Source organism: Micropterus salmoides, unplaced genomic scaffold (assembly GCF_014851395.1).
Source record: "Micropterus salmoides isolate LMB-PRFRI ecotype aquatic unplaced genomic scaffold, ASM1485139v1 Ms_hic_scaffold_1, whole genome shotgun sequence".
Lineage (NCBI taxonomy): Eukaryota > Metazoa > Chordata > Actinopteri > Centrarchiformes > Centrarchidae > Micropterus > Micropterus salmoides.
This window is the reverse complement of record NW_024040040.1, coordinates 51742438-51761773: the sequence shown is the minus strand read 5'-3', so window position 1 is coordinate 51761773 and position 19336 is coordinate 51742438. Positions and strand designations below refer to the sequence as shown.

At 39.9% G+C, this 19336-nt stretch overlaps 2 protein-coding genes and 1 pseudogene across 2 annotated transcripts in view; 2 read left to right on the top strand and 1 right to left on the bottom strand.

Moving 5' to 3' along the window:
- Positions 1–7360, bottom strand: part of LOC119885489 — a 9660-nt pseudogene extending 2300 nt beyond the window's left edge.
- A 1536-nt stretch (positions 7361–8896) lies between these two features.
- LOC119913422 (5'(3')-deoxyribonucleotidase, mitochondrial-like) lies at positions 8897–16736 on the top strand. The gene is made up of 5 exons (XM_038732847.1): positions 8897–9714; positions 11364–11464; positions 13203–13263; positions 13382–13496; positions 15381–16736. The coding sequence occupies exons 1-5, from the start codon at positions 9439–9441 to the stop codon at positions 15518–15520; spliced, it is 693 nt and encodes a 230-aa protein (XP_038588775.1). The 5' UTR covers positions 8897–9438; the 3' UTR covers positions 15521–16736.
- Positions 16737–18019: 1283 nt separating this feature from the next.
- Positions 18020–19336, top strand: part of LOC119885407 (sodium channel protein type 5 subunit alpha-like) — a 21694-nt gene continuing 20377 nt past the window's right edge. The window contains exons 1-2 of the mRNA XM_038695470.1: positions 18020–18096; positions 18899–18977. Of these exons, the coding sequence (XP_038551398.1) occupies positions 18020–18096; positions 18899–18977 (156 nt within the window). The remainder of the gene's footprint in view (positions 18097–18898; positions 18978–19336) is intronic.

Below are 19336 nucleotides of genomic sequence, written 5' to 3'. Positions count from 1 at the left end.
ACTTCATGTGCAGCGATTTCAAGTTAACGTGCGGATGAAACGTTGGGACCGGCTGTTCAAGTTTTGAGTCTTTCTGGACCAACTCACCATGTGTAAAACGTATTTCTCTGCCTCCTGGGGCCCGACAGCTGCACTCGACTCGCCATGTCTTGCAAAGACAGTGTCAGGAAGGTCTGCAATACAACATATTAAATGAGATTAGACTAAAATATCTACTGAACCTGTGAGTGTAACCTCACGTATGTTACTTTTCTTTGGTTGAACTATTGTTATATCTTTCATGCTGCTCAATTAAAAGCAGCCAAGAACTTGCACCAAGGTGCAGAGCTCACACGCACCTTTTATTGTATAGTTCTTCTACTTTCAGCCAAATATTTCAGGGATGAATATTGGGTTAATTCAGACGTTTACAGACAGATTTATATATTATGTACTTTATTAATGCTAATGATGACCAAACAGGTGGAGGCGTTGCTATTCATTTCACTCTGAATAGTCAAAATGGCTGAGAATACTGCACCAACTACTGTAGCAACGCCTGTAAGCCCAAATCAAAGCTACATCTTGATATTAAGATAGAAGCCAAAGTATATCTTGTCTTCTGTCATGACATGACAGAAAAGTGATAAAAAGTGATATGTCATCCAGCTCTAGCTGAAGACAGCAAATTCTTGATTCCTTTCTACTTTGCTCAGCTTTCCGGGTACGAGTAACAGCTGGCTATCAGATGTCTACATCCGAGTCACTCCCCGACGTTTCCTGTCATTCTGGTTACAGACACTAATGACGTGCAGCACAGGTGGAGGACTGAGACACATTTCCTGATGTCTCAGGTTAGAGTTAAAAAAAAAGAAGAGAGGGTATTGTTCTCACCTGGCCAAATAAACTAAACAGAATAAGTGCAAAACCAATTTAACCACTGTGTGATTTAAATACGCTAAGACACTCTTTTGCTTGATTGTTCTTTCCACAGGCTGTATGCATTCCCGCCTAAAATGAACTTAAATGTAATCTTTAAACCAAGTCATAGCACCAGTCATACAGTAAAGTTTAAACCATGACTGGAGGAATTTCACTCATACTTTCTTGTGATAACAAACGAGCTCATGGCACACCCACCTTTGTTAACCTCTGGATGTTCTTCTTGTAGAGGGAGGAGAGGCACTGTTTGACCAGGCCTGTGTTGTTGTCTCGTGTGAAGGTCTCGCTGTGTTTGTTGACCACACCGCGCAGCTCGGCCGGGTTGTTGGTGGCGTAGACCTGAGCCAGCTCGTGGTACGCGTTGCTCAGGGGCTAACGGCAGCAATAAGAGAAAGAGAAGAGTGCGGGCAGAGAGAATACCAAGCACTTAATGGCGCAACAAATCATCAACTGCATGAGCAGATTACACTGCATTACACAGAGAGGGTCTCCTCATTGATATAAATGGACAAAATTATAGAAATGCCTGCCGGTATAACTCAATTCAATAGCACCACAAAATACATCCTCCAAAAGGGCCACACAGTTTAATCAATCAGTCAGTTTCAACAAAAACTGATTATAACACTCGTGAAGGCAGAATTTACTGCAGGACTGTTGATTAGTTTAAGCTAGGTGTACCCTAAAACTACAAACTAAGTGTATACTCAGATTCTGTAAACCACAAGTAGACAGAGTGTTATTTAAGTGAGAAACATTTCGTGACTAGCTTCATCTGTTGAGTTACAATGTGCTTACTTGCAGCAGCTGCAATTCCTATAACTTAAATGTCTGCATATGAAAATCTAACTGCTGTCCCAAAAGAGCAAAAGCCCTAATAATGTTCATTCCTTCCATGCTATTTGCCCTTACCTTGATGAACCTCCCTACTATTTGTGACGTGTATTTGGGCAACGGCTGCACTTTGCCGTGGAGAATGAGTGACACCAGGATGTATTTCTTATAGGCTTCCAACATGATGTGGCTCACTGCCATGGCTGGAGTGGTTATTGCCTAGAGAAAATGAGAAACACATTATACACCAGAGAAAACTGTGCATTCAGGGCATAAATGAGCATGTGTGACAATTTCTGAAGATTTAATGGTTAAATTAGAAAGGTTATTCCATTACATGTATGCATGTCAGTTCACTTGGTGCAGCATAAAGCGCACAGGGGTACCTGTTCATAAAAATACAGTGCTCTTTCGAAGTTTTTGAGGCCCGTGTAGATCATGCCCCCATAGTAGTAGTAACATAAAAAGTGCTTTGCGTCATAAGCTCCGTTCTCCTTACAGATGTCCATCATGTCCAACTCCAAGAAGGGCAGGGCGGGCTTGAAGCACTTTGCTAACAAGCACAGCTGCAAGGAGACAGATATGTAGTGAGGATGACTAAGAGGGTTAACACTGGACTGTCATACTGAAAAGGAACTGTGCTGGGACTGAGCCTGCCTTTGAATTATTTAACACAACTCTTTGAATGGCATATTCAACAAGTATGCGTTTAGGAGAAGGAGGAGATAACAGTAAAGATAACAGGGATAACATGGATGTTGATTACAAAACAATGCTAGCAAAATTATTTGTGCAAGGTAATTCCATTCAGGGTTACAACCATGCTGGTGATGGTGCAGGGCCAGAGACTCACCTGACACAGGTCTCCATGAACTGAGGTAAGTTGGTTTGTGTTCATCTGCATTTTGTCTATTGCCTGTTTTAGGACAACAACGCCCCTCAATGGCTGTCAGAGAAGGAAGAAATATTCTGAGTTATCCTGGGACATCAAAAACAAACTGAAAACCTGTGCTACACTTTAAAATGCACTGAAATATTTAGATCAAGAAGTGGAAAGGAAAACATGCTACTCTTGGATGCTGAAACTCAGCAATAGGATGACTCACTTGGGCCTTGTCTTGTCAGACAGAGTTGAAAATAAGATTCGCTATCGCTAAGGGGAATCTGCTTTTGCAGCAAGGTACATACAATAGCTTGCCCCACTAGCAAGCTCACAGTGTCCTTTAAAACACTCACAGTAAAGAGAACATCACAGAAATCTCAAAAACATCACAAAACACACAGAAGACCCACACTAACACTCTTATTCAGGTGAGAAGAAGTCAATGTTTATTTATTTTTGGTTGCCCCTATTAGACAACAGTCATATGATTCTACTGCTGAAGTGCCGAGGAGTGGCACGGGGGCTGCGCTATGTCAAGTGCTGGTCAGGATATGAAGGTGTGTGTGTGTGTGTGTGTGAGCATATTTCTGCATGTCAACATGGGAACTTCAGCACATACATGATGTAAAGTGAAATAGGACTTATAAATGAACATGGGAGAGATCAGCTGTTGATGGAATGAAAGAGCCCAAAGCCGTATAGCTTGTGGAGTTGGTGGACTGTTCACATCTCTAAAACAGCGCTCTGTCAATGATTACACACTATTTAAATGATCACTGATTCAACTGTGCAGGTAGTCTTTAACAGAACCTGGAGGTGTGTGTCTCACAAACCAAAGACAGGCTGACTGAAGGGCAAAATCCCATTTGCATTCTGTGTTCTCCACTGATATTTGAAGTCTGCAGCCTTCATTAGCAACCACATCATTTTTGTGCGAGTCATGAATAAAAACATCATTATGTTTTTACGTTTTCTACACTAATCCCTCTACTCGACCAACAAAAATCTACAATGGCAGCTGATTTGGATTTATACACATATACAGAATTACAGCTCAATAATGATAACTAGTTGGGGATTTCCCTCCCACCAAAGTTGGAGTCCGAAGTCTTACCTGTTTCCGCTCCACTAGGGCGTTTGTCAACTGGTGGCAGAGACCAGCAACTGTGCGAGGAAACAGAATGGAAGAAAGGTGTTAAATGAAAAGTGATGTTTGACTCTTTTGGTGGTTAGTCAAGTGTACAGCACTGCTCACATGTGTGTACAGGACACATCAACACTTCATTAGAACTGCACCTAAAGATTACTTTATAATATTTCAATATTTTATTCAATTATCAGCCGTTACAGTGACACATAAAGCACATCAGAATAATGAGTGGCATAATTTAAAATGTGTCCAATTTCCTAATCACTGCTGTGATATGATATTATTAACAACATCAATAATAGACTATTTGTCAGATGCTAGATCAGAAAAATATTAGAACTCAAATTCAAAAAGGGGAGCGGTCGTCTTATGTGCATATGTTTGTTCACTCGCACAGACTTCACTCAGTAAAAACTTGGTACCCTATTACGTTATACATCACAGACCAGGTAAAGCAACAGTAGACACTAGAGTGCAGATGTTGGTTTGGTTGTTTCATAGGAAAATTAGGGAAAAAAGACGAGTTCTGTGTCTTTTAGGCAACTTTATAAAACAGGGAGAGGCGGGGCAAACCGGTGTGTGTGCAGTGAGACACTGCAGGTGTAGCTGTATGTGTGTGACTGTGTCTGAGTCTGAGGAGAAGAGAATTCCGAGGCAGGTGCAAAGCAGGTATAGCCCTTTAAAAATAATAATAATAATAATAATAATAATAATATTCGTGGGGATTAAAGCCTGCTTTCACAGGGTGGTATAATCACGATGCCGGCTCAACGTCGTGGTGTCTGTCAGCCATCGATGATGGCATCGTCTGTGCCGGCGCACGTTACGCAAATCGCCGTATTTTCGGAATCGAGGACATCCATTGCGTAGATGAATCGCCCCATCCCTGTACATACAGTGTTTTTCCTAAAGCTCAAAAAGGTTCAAGTTATCTAACATTAGGACTTTCTCCGAAATTAAAGGCAATTTACAATAACACTACGATACATCATTTACTTGACCATTACAATCTACATTACAGATGCCATACCATCCTAACTGTGCTACATGTTCTTATTTTTGGTTGTTTCAAAAAAATCTTTAGAGCTTGCCAGCGGACACTGGAAAAAACAGTATCTGAGATATGTCCAAAACTGGGTAATGAGCGTGCACGAGAAGTGTGCATAATTTAGTTGTAGTGTGGCACAGTGTAGCTGACAATCGTGCATATGTTAGCAGAGTACATGCTCTCAACAAAATATGCAAAAGAATTCTGGCTAGAGTAGAAATCTGTTCTTGTTCAACTGAAAACCTGTACAACATAAAAAACGACCAGCAACATCTGGTGAGAGGTCTGGTTGTCTGGACTTACAAGTGTCTGTTGCATATCTAATGTGCTCCCCATTGCAGGTACTGATGAAGAGCTGGACTTGGGAGAAGAGCGTCTCAAAGTCAGGGATGTTTGGCATGGAGAACTTCACAAATCTGGAATTAAGAGTAAGAGGTTAGCAAAGTGAAACAAGGAGAGCTTGACAGAGGCCTTAAAGATTAACTAGTAATGACACTAACACTTTGTTATGTGGGATGAAAAAGCAAAATTGGATGGTTTAGTTGTTAGGTCATTTCCATATGCAAAGGGATGTAAAGTCTTTCCATATGAAAAAAATACTGCACAGGTAAAATGATTTCCATAACTTGATTTTTTCAGGTTCGTGATGCTGAAGTCAACTCATAAAAATTGGATTTTAGACCATGCACAATCAAACTCTATGACTTAAACATAATTTTTACAGCTGTTTAAAATTCAGCACTGGCATTTCTTGATTTACTTAATGATAAGACATAATCACTTGCTTTGCTACAATACAAATGATTTAATGCTTACATTATTAGTTGTACATGCAACAGGTAGCCTTTAGCTGCTTTGTGACTACATCAGATTTGCTATGCTACATGCAACAGGCCGACTATAATAATATAAAAACATCATAATACTAAGAAGGAATTGGCACCCTTTAAATAACATGCAAATACTGGATCATTTATGTGATTTATTTATATCAAACTCACATAAAAACTCTGGCGCCAAAGTCATGTGCACCATTTTCTACTTTTAAACTACTTTTCTCAAAAGTCCCACCACCTTTACCGTATTCACCACAAAATGTAAAACATCACGTTCAACAAACAAAACAATAACAGAATCTCTTGGCCCAGTTCAGAAACAAAAACATGAAGCAGAAGCAAGTAGCAAAATGAAGGCAGGAGAGCAGAGAAACACACGACTGGACAGAACTGAACACAAAGGCAAACAAGACAGCAGCGGACATCACTAGAGACTGAGGAAGAGTTCTTAACTGGTGCTAACTACACTGATGGTGGCAAAACTGTAAAGAATAAGGAAAGGGGGGCTACTTACAGCACAGCCAGCACGCCTAGGGAGTGCTCCTGGATGTCCAAGGCCCCCAGCACCGTGTCCAGGTGGGACAGATTTTTGGCCAGCAGCTCCCCACTCTTGTTGATCAGCTCACACAGCTGAGTCATCTGGCCTGGAGGGGTAGGAGGCAGGAGAACAGAGAAGAAAGTAAACCACTTTGGCCAGTCTCACATGCCCTTTTGATAATTGGAAAAAAACACATCTCTCATATTTAAGGCAGTTTACATTGCAATACTAGATTCAAATTTTAGAAATCACTGCCTTGAGGCATGCCCCCCCGTTTCATAAAATTAGGTTGTTAAACAGGATTTAATGTCATTAAATTTCAGCTTCCAAATGCCTTGCAAGACACACGGACAAAAGATGTGACTGCACTGGTTGCCAAAACTAAAAATGTTATTATAACATGCCCGCTTTACGGTCATTGTAAAGTTTAATCCACAACCAAATTAGAGTGCAGTACTTTTTACAAGTATGCAGAGGCATGTTCTTCATGTTCTTCTTTAAAGGGGTCAAATTATTATTAAAGAAAATTATTTTTATTTTAAAATTTTCTTGTCTATGATTGCCAAAAGGCTATTCTTCACAAATGTAGACAAATGTAAAAAACAAACAGACTTACAAAACTGTTTATAATTATCACGTTGAGGCTGAGTATTTAAATATAAATCGGCCGGTCAAGTGTCCTGTCAAGGCCTTGCAACAGAGGTAATGCAAGTGTGATTGACAGATGACTTTGAACCAATAACAATCGCTAATTCAGTTTGTCAGCCAATCATGTGGGGCCGGGGCGGGACTACCGGTAGGCAATCCCCAGAAATTATTTTCTAGATCAAAAACAAAAAGTATAATTCTGACATTTTGTTTGATGGGCTACCTAGTTCGCGATTATCCTTGGCGTCCCCGTGTACTAACGCACCTTATGGTGATACTTTACAGAACTCTCGCAGTCAGAAAAAGTCATTTTTGCGGTGTGTTTACATGATAAAGCAGAAAGAGGGCTCTGACCAGTTTGGCTTCCTAGCTATCGGCAAGGCATTGGATAGCATATGCTAGCTACCTAGCTAATACCTCCCATTCGAATGAGTTTAGCATCCCTACCTTGAGCGGAGAGCTGCCGCACATTGTTCACAAACTGCTCCAAGGCTGAAGCCATTATTTCCTGGGTCCAAAGTGGAGGTAATTAGCACTGTATTTCATTCAAACGTCAGAAACAACTCCGTCCGGACTGAGACAGGGGGCCACACAGCCGCCACTGAGGAGAAACTGTCGCGAGATCATAAGAACAGAGCAGCCTGGAACGAGTTTACGGACCGACCGTTGAATTCTTAAAGGGCCAGACGCACGATTTGCTTAAAGTATTTGTAACTTTGATTGTCATTATTTCCACTATGTTATTTTTATTAGGAAATTGTAACTTATTGTGCTTGTCTTATATGTTAGGGGACTACAGTTGTCTATTTTAGACTGCAGTGTCAGTTCTCCCTTTAAGGAAAAAACAGAAATACAGGAACTGACGCGCAATCTACTGGGTTTTCGACAAAGATGCTATAACATGGAAGAGCTCCTGTCTGAGTTTATAGCATCCATTTATTATAGACTGAATATAGACAAGACACCAAAGTTTCTTGTAAAAAATTCAGCTATTTTTGTAAATATTTTGGTTGTGACTGTTTTTGTGTTTTCCGATGAAATATATAACATAACACTTATGTTTTGTTAAGAACTGAGAACTGGTTAAATGTAAGGTTGTTCTTCCCACAAGCCATCACTCTGATGAACAGCTGATTTCTGACTCACAGTGTCAGGAACAATTCCTGTGCAATAACCCAGTAACTCTGTCTCTAATCAGCACCTGTTTACTGGTTTCCACTTATTATTTATTTATTCACCATTCTCTATTTCAGTGCTGTTCTTACTATGTTCATACTATGTCATATTGTATATACTGTATACCAACACACCTACCTCAGGTCATAGGTCTTATTTATTTTTTCCAGCATCCTTTTGCACTATGCTCCATCACACTGTACATGTGTACATGTATGTGTACCTGTATATCATATCCACCTTCAACATGTACATAATGACAATAGTTTACTCTTGCATCCTTTGCACTCTAATTACTGCACTATTTGTCAATATGTCTATATTGTTTTGTTCATAGTGTGTATATTAGTGTTGTCTACTCTGTAGTTTGTCTGATTTTATTTTATTATATTATTATTTTATTATTGTATAAGTAAGCACATCATGAGCAATGTACAATCCTGGGTCAAATTCCTCATATGTGTACCAGTACCTGGCAATAAAACTGATTCTGATTCTGATTGTCCATCCATCCATCATTTTGGAGTTCCCTGATTTTACAGTTAACAATTGAGAAAATCAAATATATTAATGAGATGCCCTGATACCTAATTTAAATTAAGTAGATAATACGCCTTAAAGGCACATGTGCTGGTGACTTGAAGCTGTTGCTATTTTGTTTGTTACAGTGTGGAATGGAAGTCTATTAAACATTGGTTCATTACCCTTATACACTTGATTTTAATTATGTTATGAAATTGTATGTTCAACTAATGGATTCCGGAAAACGGTTCACTGCATATTGTGACTGTGCATGGCTGTCACGCATTGTCAACAGAGGAGTGAGCCATCTCGTTCTTCTAACATATCTTTGCTGCAAGCAGGCTTGTCGTACAGTTTGTTCTAGCTGCTGAGCTTTTCTTCCCTTGGTGCTGCGGTACCAGTTATGTTAGGCGACTACTCGTTTCAGTTCAGGTTGCTCCAGCAGCCACTGTTCAGATGCTGTGGGTTTGAGAAAGGCTGTGGGGTAGCTGCCGGGAAGTTAAAACACACTGACAAACGATGCAAACAGCTCCCAGTAACACTGTAGCCAAAGGCATGTTACATTTGACCTGACTGCTGCTGTTCGAGTAGCCTGTCGGCTAACGTTAGCGACCGTTAGCTCAACCGCAGCTGGCTAGCAGAAAGACGCTCAGAATGATAAAGTAAAGCCAGCAGTGAAACAAAATTTCACGAAAGGACAAATAACAACACGACCAATGCTAGGTGCTAATAACAACACGGTTTAACTACCACATAATTTGGAAAACTTTTCGACTCCCATGCGGACTTTTCCACTGTTTGCACTCGTCGGTTGGAGAGGGTTAACGGTAACTGTTGGTGACAGCTGTCGGTACTGCTGCAGCCATCTGTCAATAGTCAACTATGTTTTTACTGTCCAGGACAACACGCCTACTCGGAAGAGGGAAAACATTGCTACGTGATCCGTTTAAGAGGATTTGCGTAAACATGTCGTCCTCCTCTGCCCCGGGTAAGAGACTAAGGGTTCTGGTTGACATGGACGGGGTGCTGGCGGACTTCGAGGGGGGGTTCCTCAAGAAGTACCGGGCCAGGTATCCGGACGAGCCCTACATCACCCTGGATGACCGAAGAGGGTTTTGGGTGTCAACGCAGTACGGGCAGCTGAGGAGTGACCTGTGTGTAAGTGAGCTATTGAAAATCACAATTTGCAGTCTTACACAGAACCATTTTCCCGGGTCCCCACACAAATAATTTCATTGATCAGAATTTAATGAACAATATATTACAGACTGTTTAAAAATAACTACAGGTCTCACTGTAGCGTTTGCAGTTGAGGTTTGATATTAACCAACATGAAATATTGCTGGTTCCTCAGACAGAAACATTATTTAATGGGCTATATAGATGAGCAGTTCTTTGAAATAAGCAGGGCCTATACTCCCACCCAGTGTCCCATGCATGCATTTGAGTGATGACCAGTTCAACCACAATATATATTTTGTTTATGAATTTCATCTGACTGGACAGAAAGGCCTGAGGAGTAGCCAGTATCTTAATCAGCAAAATTCAGAGGTGATAAGAGCATATTAGAGGTGTTTTTATTTACAGTGTTTTAAGACCCACTGAGATAGTGTTCATAGTCAAGTGTATGAATGTCACATGAATTTGAAGGGTTTTTTTCTGTGGAAAAAACGTATTTTCTGGATTTTGCACTAGTGACAAAGCAGAAACTAAACTAATTAATTAACAACAGACTATTTAAAGCTTTTATTTTAATAAATTGGATTTTGCACTAGTATCTTACTGGTGTTTACATGTCTGCTAATCCTGCACAAGTTGGTGAGGCATAGATGTATCCTAAATTATGATCCCGCACACTGTTATAGTACAGCCAATCCATTGGGAAAAAACTGCTTGCACAAGTCTGCACACCTATCCAAATAATGGTATTGCTGGCCATGTGCTCTGTATTTATTACAGCAGAAAGTCTTACGGATAAGGATTGGCTTATGCTCAAGGGCCCGCCAACACGGACTGAATTTGGAAAATCAGCCTCTTATTGAAAAATGAAGACTCTGTTAAACTTGTACATCTAGACTTTGGAATTTTATCCCACTCTTCTTTGCAAAAAAGTTAAAGTTCCTTCAGTTTGTGAGGTGCTCGCCTGTGTACAGCTCTCTTTGTAGGTCATTCCACATGTTTCCGATGGGACTGAGTTCGGGGATCTTGCCTGGGCCATTCCAATACTGTGATTTTCCTTTTCTGAAGCCATGCCTTGGATGTGTGCTTTGGGTCACTGTCATGTTGGAATGTGCAATTCCTCTTCAGCGTCAGCTTTCTGACAGAGGCCAGCAGGTTTTGTGGCAAAATATCTTGACATTTGGAACTAGTTGTCAATGTCCTGTCTATCTTGACAAGAGCCCCTGACCCAGCTGAAGAGAAGCAGCCCCAAAACATGGTGCTACCACCACCACGCTTCAGAGTCGGTCTTCTTAGCCTCCTTCAGAAGTTTTCTCCCCGTCCTTACATCATTTTGGAGGCTCGTCCAAAATGATTATTATGAATGGGGTGTTGTAGTTTTTATTTTATTTATTTTATTTAAAATGGTCCTAATGATTAACTCTTTGTTATTTTCCTCTTTGTTTTCCATTTGTTGGAAGATCACATTAAAGACGGAACAAGTCTGGCATTCAGGTTGTTGTTGTTGTGATGTTGACATTTCAAAAACTATTTCACAAGGGTGTGTAGATTTTTACAGATTTAGATGTACTCCTTATCAATGTACACTGATAGTAAGCTGCTTGTGTTTTTTGTTTATTTTATTCCAGGAAAAAGCCATCAGTATCTGGGAGTCCAAGGACTTTTTCGTAGAACTGGATCCGCTGCCAGGAGGAGTGGAGGCGGTCAAGGAGATGGCCAAGCTAGATAAGTAAGTTTTGAAGTCCACTCATGCAGTCCACTCATCTGATGCATAAACTAATTTGGTTGCTGCTGATATAATAATCACATGCAACATAGACAGGTTTCTGAGCAACATTTATGGTAGTTTAATGAATATTGCAAATGTGTGGTAGCCTCTATGATCGGTACCTGTGGGTGTCCAGTGTGACGTGCAGTTCCGGTGTGTGATGTGGTGACGGCAAACAGACATGCAGACTGTGATGGATGGGAAATGTGTCACATTGCCATCATTATAGAAAAATAAAAGCCTGCAACCACAGTCGCTATAGGAGTTATAAGAGACATTGATGGAGAGGCGTAGAGTTCTGTTCATCCCAACAATTATAACACTGAGAAACCTCGGCTGATAGTGATGCACGAGTCAGGGCGGGTTTGTGTAAGCTTACTGGAAAATGTCGTGGGTTCGGATGGGTGGGGCAGTGAGCGCGCTTACAGTTGAGTTGGTTGTGGGCTTGAAGCACATAGAAATTGTTGAAATCCTGGAGCTGTATGTCTTTAATGAAGGGTTACTGTGTTGCTGCTATTCAACAGGGCAGTGCGGATTGGGTCTCACAACAGGTTGGGTGGGTGCGTGTCATGGAAATAAAGTGAGCCAGTTTCAGGTGTGATGAAGAAATTTCGGAGGCTGATGAAGACTTACACAGCATTTGTTTATTGAGCCTGGCCGAGGAGATGCAGGGCATCCAACATCTGATCACATGTAATGCCAACACTAAATCTGAATAATACTTCATGTTTAAGGATTTTTATCCTTCCCAGAGATTCGCTAAGTGTCCAAATAAGGTTATTGTTCACTCCTTTATACATGTGTGAAGCCTCTATCTTATATTTGTTCAAATCAAGACACTGCGCTTACCTAAGTTAATCTTATGTCTCGTTGTGTGTCATTCAAGCCACATGCAACACTTTCTGCTTCGAGCCAGTCAGTCTGTCTGTAAGGAAACAAAATAAAGATAATCTCGACCTTGGGTTACCTAACCAATGGAAAACAGTGCATCCTTATCAAGACAGCTGCGTCAGTCAGTCGACTAAGCAGGCAGAAAGGACAAAGGAGTCTGACCTACTGTTTTGGAGAGTCACTAGCTGTCTCCTTTGGCTTACTTTAGCTCAGAAATTGACCTGGGAGAAACCTGTGTCATAGTACCCCTAAATTCCTTGACAGTTCGGGTATTAAAAAACCCTGACTCCCGCATCGGTACGGGTCAGATTTAAAGATGGTAAATGTTGGATCTGATGAGCTCTGTAAGTTTTTCAAAGCTAATGCCTGGCAAATACTAATTTGGGCTGGGATTCCCTGTAGAACCAGCTTTTGGTGCCCTGCACTGTAGATGCTTTGGTGACAGCATCCTCTAACCCGCATCTGTAGTGAGACAATTCATGTCACTACATTCATTCATTCAAGTGAAATCTAGAGTCAATATATGGGAGGCTGTGCCATTGCCATTTCCAGTAGCATTCTCAGAAACCCACAACAGTGGAATAACGTCTAAAAATAGCTGTCATATAGTTATGAAACTGTATGTTTACATTTCCTCTCATGGTGGAAATGAATGGCTTGCCTTAACCGCCAGCGCCTGAATAACCTTTTCTTATCAGGGAAATCTGCCATATGGTCTGATCTCATAATAAACAGCTAGGATATAAAAATGTTTGTATGTTTTTAATTTTTCCACTCTGGTCCTGTTGTTTTCCCTTTCTTTCTGCAGCACAGATGTCTTTATTTGTACCAGCCCTATAAAGCATTACAAACACTGCCCATATGAGAAGGTAAGCCCTGTGTCAATCAACAACATCAATTCAGTTCCCTTTTGAAATGACTACTGTGTTTCCTTTTTTTAATTAGATCTCATCTGCTGTGTGTGTGTGTGTGTGTGTGTGTGTCTAGTATGCATGGGTAGAGAATCATTTGGGTCATGACTTTCTGGAGCAGGTCATCCTGACCAGAGACAAGACAGTAATCACCGGAGACATACTCATCGATGACAAGCCTGACATTCTAGGTGAGGATTGGAAACACGTGAGCATTTAAATGCCTGCTAATTGACATTTTAATTTAGTCAATAAGTAACAGACCTTCTGAACTACATTGATATTTATTGTTATTTTATATTGATAATAATGACAGTGCAGCTCCCAGAGCAATAACAGACCAGCTAATTAAGCTAAAGTTAGCTCCATTATAGTGCTGAACAGTTACTCGCATTCTTATTGAATTTGCAATATGGCCAATTGCAATTTTCAAATTGCAGAAGCCATATGTGTTAAAAGGCAAAATGGATGTCAAAATACCATTTTAAAGGAGATACTATTGTGCTGCAGAGATGTCCCGGCCAATAAAATAAATAAAATAAAAATTGTTCTTTGTTTTATCATAACTCTATCAGGCTCATATATTCAAACATTATGTTTTATTTTTAATCAAAAGAAAAGGGCTTTTAAGATGAGAACTAATCAATGCCTCTGGTGCAGTATAAATTTGCCCAAATCCAATAAAGAGCTAATGCTAATGTTAGCCTAAACTCTAATAGCATCCAGGACCAGCTTCCACACAGTGGGGAAATACCACACCGTAGATGTGCTATCTAGTGATGCACAATATATTGACTCACATTGCGCAATATCATACTGAAACAGAACGTATGCAATATTCCATTTAATTTGCAGACAGATGCATCCGTTGGGTGTGTGGCTTAGCTGAGTCCAATTTAGAGCCCACTTGAAATAAAAACTTATGTTTCATTGGCCAGTTGCCCTATCATATGAAAGTGTGAGCAAATAGGTCCACTACACAAGCATACGCTACGGAGCATGTCATGTGACGGGTGTTTGCATACTTTGACAACGTGTGAGTGAACGGAGAGAGAAAAAAAGAAAAGCGAGTCAGAGGAGCGACAGAAAAGTAAGAAGATAGTGTGGCTCAGGGAAACAACGAAACAGCAGAGATAAAAGGGGAAACCTATCAGAAACAAGGCCCAAAAACATGTATTGTAACATACATTTTACATGTATTTAAGAATATCGAAATAAAAATCATTATCTCAATATTCCTCATCAAAATCGCAACATCACATTTTGTCAATATCTTGCACCCCTAGTGCTCAATCATGAACAGGGCTGTTTGTAAATGTAACCTGTTACACACAGGTAGTTAATGATGTTTATTAGTCTTGGAAGTAACGCTCGGTTACTGCTGTAGGTAGTAAACTAGTTAACAGGAAATGTTAACAATTGCACCTTAAGTTAGACAGACACACTTTTTATACCATTCCTTACACTTTTTCTCAAGTTTTTGGTTTTGTAAAGGCTAAAAAAAATGACACGGCCCTTGAAACACTTTCTAGTCTGAGTAGTGGTCTCACTACAGGCACCTGTGCACAGAAATCCACAGCTCGACAGACCTGCGCGCCTGATTACGGTCAGTAAACTTATTATTATTATTATAAACTGTGAATGGACAGTCGTAGTTCCGGGAGAGGTTTAGCGAACAGAAATACAATATTGCAAGTTCTCTGATCTGAAAAATCGCAGTTGAGCTCTTTTCCTTGACTGAGTTTTAATAACTGAAATGGCATACTGACAAGGATCACTGACTGACAAAAAGTAGTGACATAACAATCAAGATGTAAAGAAATGATCAGCATTCACCATGCATGAAAGTGTGTTTTAAAGATTAAAAGGAAGCCGGAATGGAAAAAAACATGAAATGATAAGGAGTGCATAATCCTGTTAGTGTGGTGGCATGTGAGTCAGTGCCTCATTTGCGCTTTATAAGAGTCTTTTGGGTTGCCTAAAGCCGTGGTTTGTACGGTTTGTACTCCTCCGCAGTGAAATATGTGTGGTTGTCGCTTATGTAATGTTTGTGCCTTAATGTGTCTTCTGATCAGGTGTGGAGTCCAAACCAACGTGGGAGCACATCCTGTTCACTGCCTGCCACAACAAACATCTCCCCATCAGCCCCTCCCAGAGGCGACTCCTTTCTTGGTCGGACGACTGGAAGGCCATTCTGGATAGCAAACGGCAGTGAGGGACTCCTTCGCCTACGAGTCCGACATCACCACCACACAGAGGGATCGCTGTGGTGCCGTGGCAATGCCAGAAATCACTACTGAAAAGAGGGAAGGTAAAATTCTAAGAGGGAAGTGATCAGCCAAATAAAGATAATTTAGAGTTTGGATGTTTTACACAAAGCAGACACTTGCAAAGATTGTTGCACTCTGTTGGAAGAAGACATTCACTTGTTTGACCACAAGGGGGCACAATGAGACTGAGTGTGAAGTGGAGTTGACAACCACATATCCACCAATTTCACTGAAACAACTGTGACAACAAAAAGGTTGAAGGTGAGGACAAAATTATTTTTTAAGTCTCAAAGGGCAGACTGAACTTGGTAGCTGCTCTGTGTCTGCATACTGTATGTTTTTTGGGGTTCTTATTTCGGACATTTCTCTTCAAATAGAAACTAATTTTATTTTTGAGCCACTGGAGCGGGTTATCTGTGGTATTCTTCACCAAAGGCTTATCAGTAGGTGACAGCATTGTCTTCTATTAATGAGTCAGTGAGCCGATATTCACTCACAACAGTGAGGCACTCCACTACACATTGAAATGTACAAAAAAAATCTCCTTGAGCTGTAGGCACTGGCCAGTATATGGAATACAGAAACATAGGAACAAGACCTGGACTTAAAAACACTGTAACTGTTATATCTTGGGTCACAGAGTACCACTGGCATGTAAATGTAAATGCAAGTATACATGTACGGAGATACCTCTTAAGGTTTTAAAGAGCCGATAGTTTAATATTGGTGCTTCATTTTATTTAATTTTTTAAACTTATTTCCTGTTTCACAGTGATGTATGCATCTTAAGTAATACACAGATGAGAAACGTATATAATTACACACATATGCATGTGCCAAACCCATCAGTAATGTTGAATACATTAGATTAACAGTCACAGTCAATGTGTGCTGAATACGTTTAAAATATTAAAGGAGGAAAAGATGGCAAGATGTTTATTTGAATACAAGAAAATGAACACAAGACTGATTTCTACATGTAAGAATGAATTAAAAAACAAACACAGAGATATGATTTATATTGTTAGATACTTCTTGTTTTTTACATGGTAGTGAAACAATTTTCAACTTACCATATTTTATAATTTTCTCATAATTTGCTTATTGTAAATACCCTGAAATTAGAAAGTAATATTACAGAATTACTCGAAATGTCAAAAATCAATTCACAGCCTTAGCACCGGTTTTAAGTAATGGTTATGAATGATCTATGCTGATCTCTGTAATTGCTGGTAAAATGTGCTGTGAAAAACGTGTCAGTTCACTTGTATCTATTCATGACTTTTTAACTTTTTTTTCTGTTTTTAGCTTGTTTACATAAGCAGGGTTTTGGGTTAAAGAAATCCTGACTGGCATAGTACCTCCACAACACAACACAATGTATTTGTATATTATTTTAGCATGTCATTTGTGATTTGAAAATACATTTTGACTGAAAAGATTGTATATCCACTTTTTATGCCGTTGAGTCACGAGCCACAAACTGCATTTGTCCTTTTCAGCCAAGAACTGCAAAACTCTTCATCACTGTCTTCTGTATGAGGTGTATTTAGCAGGCGCATATTTAAGAGAAGAGCTTTCTTCCTGTCAGGATTTGCATTGTTCTGCTTCACAGTAATTAAGACACACTGTAAGTACTGCATTTGAATCGATTTAGGCAATTTCTGGCAGGCTAGTTATGAATTTTCTGCTGTTGATACGATGGATGCTGAACATGTGTTCTCGAGTGTGCGAGGGCTGTTGTGCTGTGTCTTGTTTATAAAATCAAACGTCCACCTCGCTTAAAACGCACACAAAGAGAAAAGCAGAAGTAGGATAGAGGCATTATCAATGGTGCTCTTTTTGGTGTAATTAAAGGTGCATTTAATTTTCTTTTGTTTGTCAAGTTTTTTTATACTTTGCTCATTTAGACCCACGCTGCCAAAAGTCCATGAATAACTTTTGAAAAGTGTGGAAACTTTGTCCTGGTTTGACATTGTGGCAGTATGGGAGCTTAACTAAACATGATGAAAGCTTTGTGTTTTTTGTTGTAATTTCCTCTCTCCGCTGATCATATCAGTTTAGAACACACGAAGAAACAGCTGAATATGAATATTAGTCTAGACTGCAGTCGGCCCTCAGTCCATTTAATTATGACTGACTACATTTTCATTCCTTATGAAACTCACTACAGCTCTTGTAGCAGAGCATGAAAAGCTGGACCTGTAGCAGTCAAAGGTCAAAGATTACACTAAAGAATGCTTTTAAAAGAGTAGGGGAAGAAATGAAAAATACGACGCAAAGGAATACTTATTTCGATTCAGTGTCAGGGAGGGAACTGGAGCTTACCCAGCATACCTTGGGTAAAAGGCAGGGAAATTCCCAAGACAAGTTGTCACTCGTGGTGGGACTTACACCCAGAGAGACAACATACACATTCATAATTGTTTTCACTTCACATTGGGATGTGGGAGGAAACCGGCGGTCCCGGGAAACCCAGAGAAGAAATTATGAACCCCACGCAGAAAGAAGCCCGGCCAAGGTTGCTGTCAAGATACACACACCAAAAAAAGGCACACCAGTTAGGGCTGGGCAATATGGCCAAAAATATTATATATATATATAAATATATATAAATATTTCATATAATTCGATATCAATAATGATAAAATGTCAAATCATTATTTCTTTCAAGATTGAAGGTTGATTTTTACACAGTGAAAGTTGAAGAAAGCAGATGGTTAATTTTGGTTTTAAACTATTCTTTATGGTCAGAGCATGACAAACACTTGCCAAAGAGCTGATCTCTTAACAAATCTGGGGTAGACCATTCAAAGCAGTTGTGATAAAATGTTTTTTTCAACAAATATGGATGAGTAAAATTAAGTAAAATCTTAATAGAAAATTTGCTTCATGATTCAAATTAATTACATCAACATTTATTGAATATTTGTTTTATTGTTATTGAGGAAAATGATATTGCAATTATCTGTATTGTTTTATTGCCCAGCCCTACAGTAATATTAGGTACAGTAAGTGCATCCCTGTAGCTCTCTTTTTTCTTTGGCATATAACTCTAACTTTCAAAATCACACCTTTGCTTCCCTCCCATACTTTCTCACCGCAACTAACTGGTCAACCAAGTCAGCTGTTTCTCACAAGACCTGGAGCTCCTGGGGGGAACCCTTCTGAAGAGCTTGCATGGGATCACCCACCTGACGGCCACGTTGTTGTTGAAATAAGAATTCTTACAGTTTAAACTGCTGTAATCTTTTAACTGTGTGAAAGTGTGATCCCTTTATATGAACAATAGCATAACCCTCTGACTCTACGTGTCACGGCAGGTGGTGTTGCTGCATAGCCAACCGTGTGCAGTCCTCCTCCATAGTAGTTGGTCATCAGGACGGAGGTGTTGACGGAATAGTTAGATAACATTATCTGCCTCACTCTGCAATGAATTGCTGCCTTTTACACCCAGATTTCACCTCAAAGTGTACCTGAGGTCTGCTGTGCTGCTCCCCTGAGCTGTGTTGTTGAATGGAAAAAAACCTTGCCAGCAAGTTATTCATACATACATACATACAAGGCACATCTTGTATTTTATTCTTACTTTTGTGTGATTTTAGTATTAGTATTGTATTAAAAAGTTAACATACTGTGAAGCAAAGGCTGTACTGTATGGAGCGTTAATACATCCAGAAACAAATGGTGGATGATGGATTACTGTAACTGGGAACCTTCAATGGCTGTAATTTTTCCACATTTTGCACTTGCCAAAACAA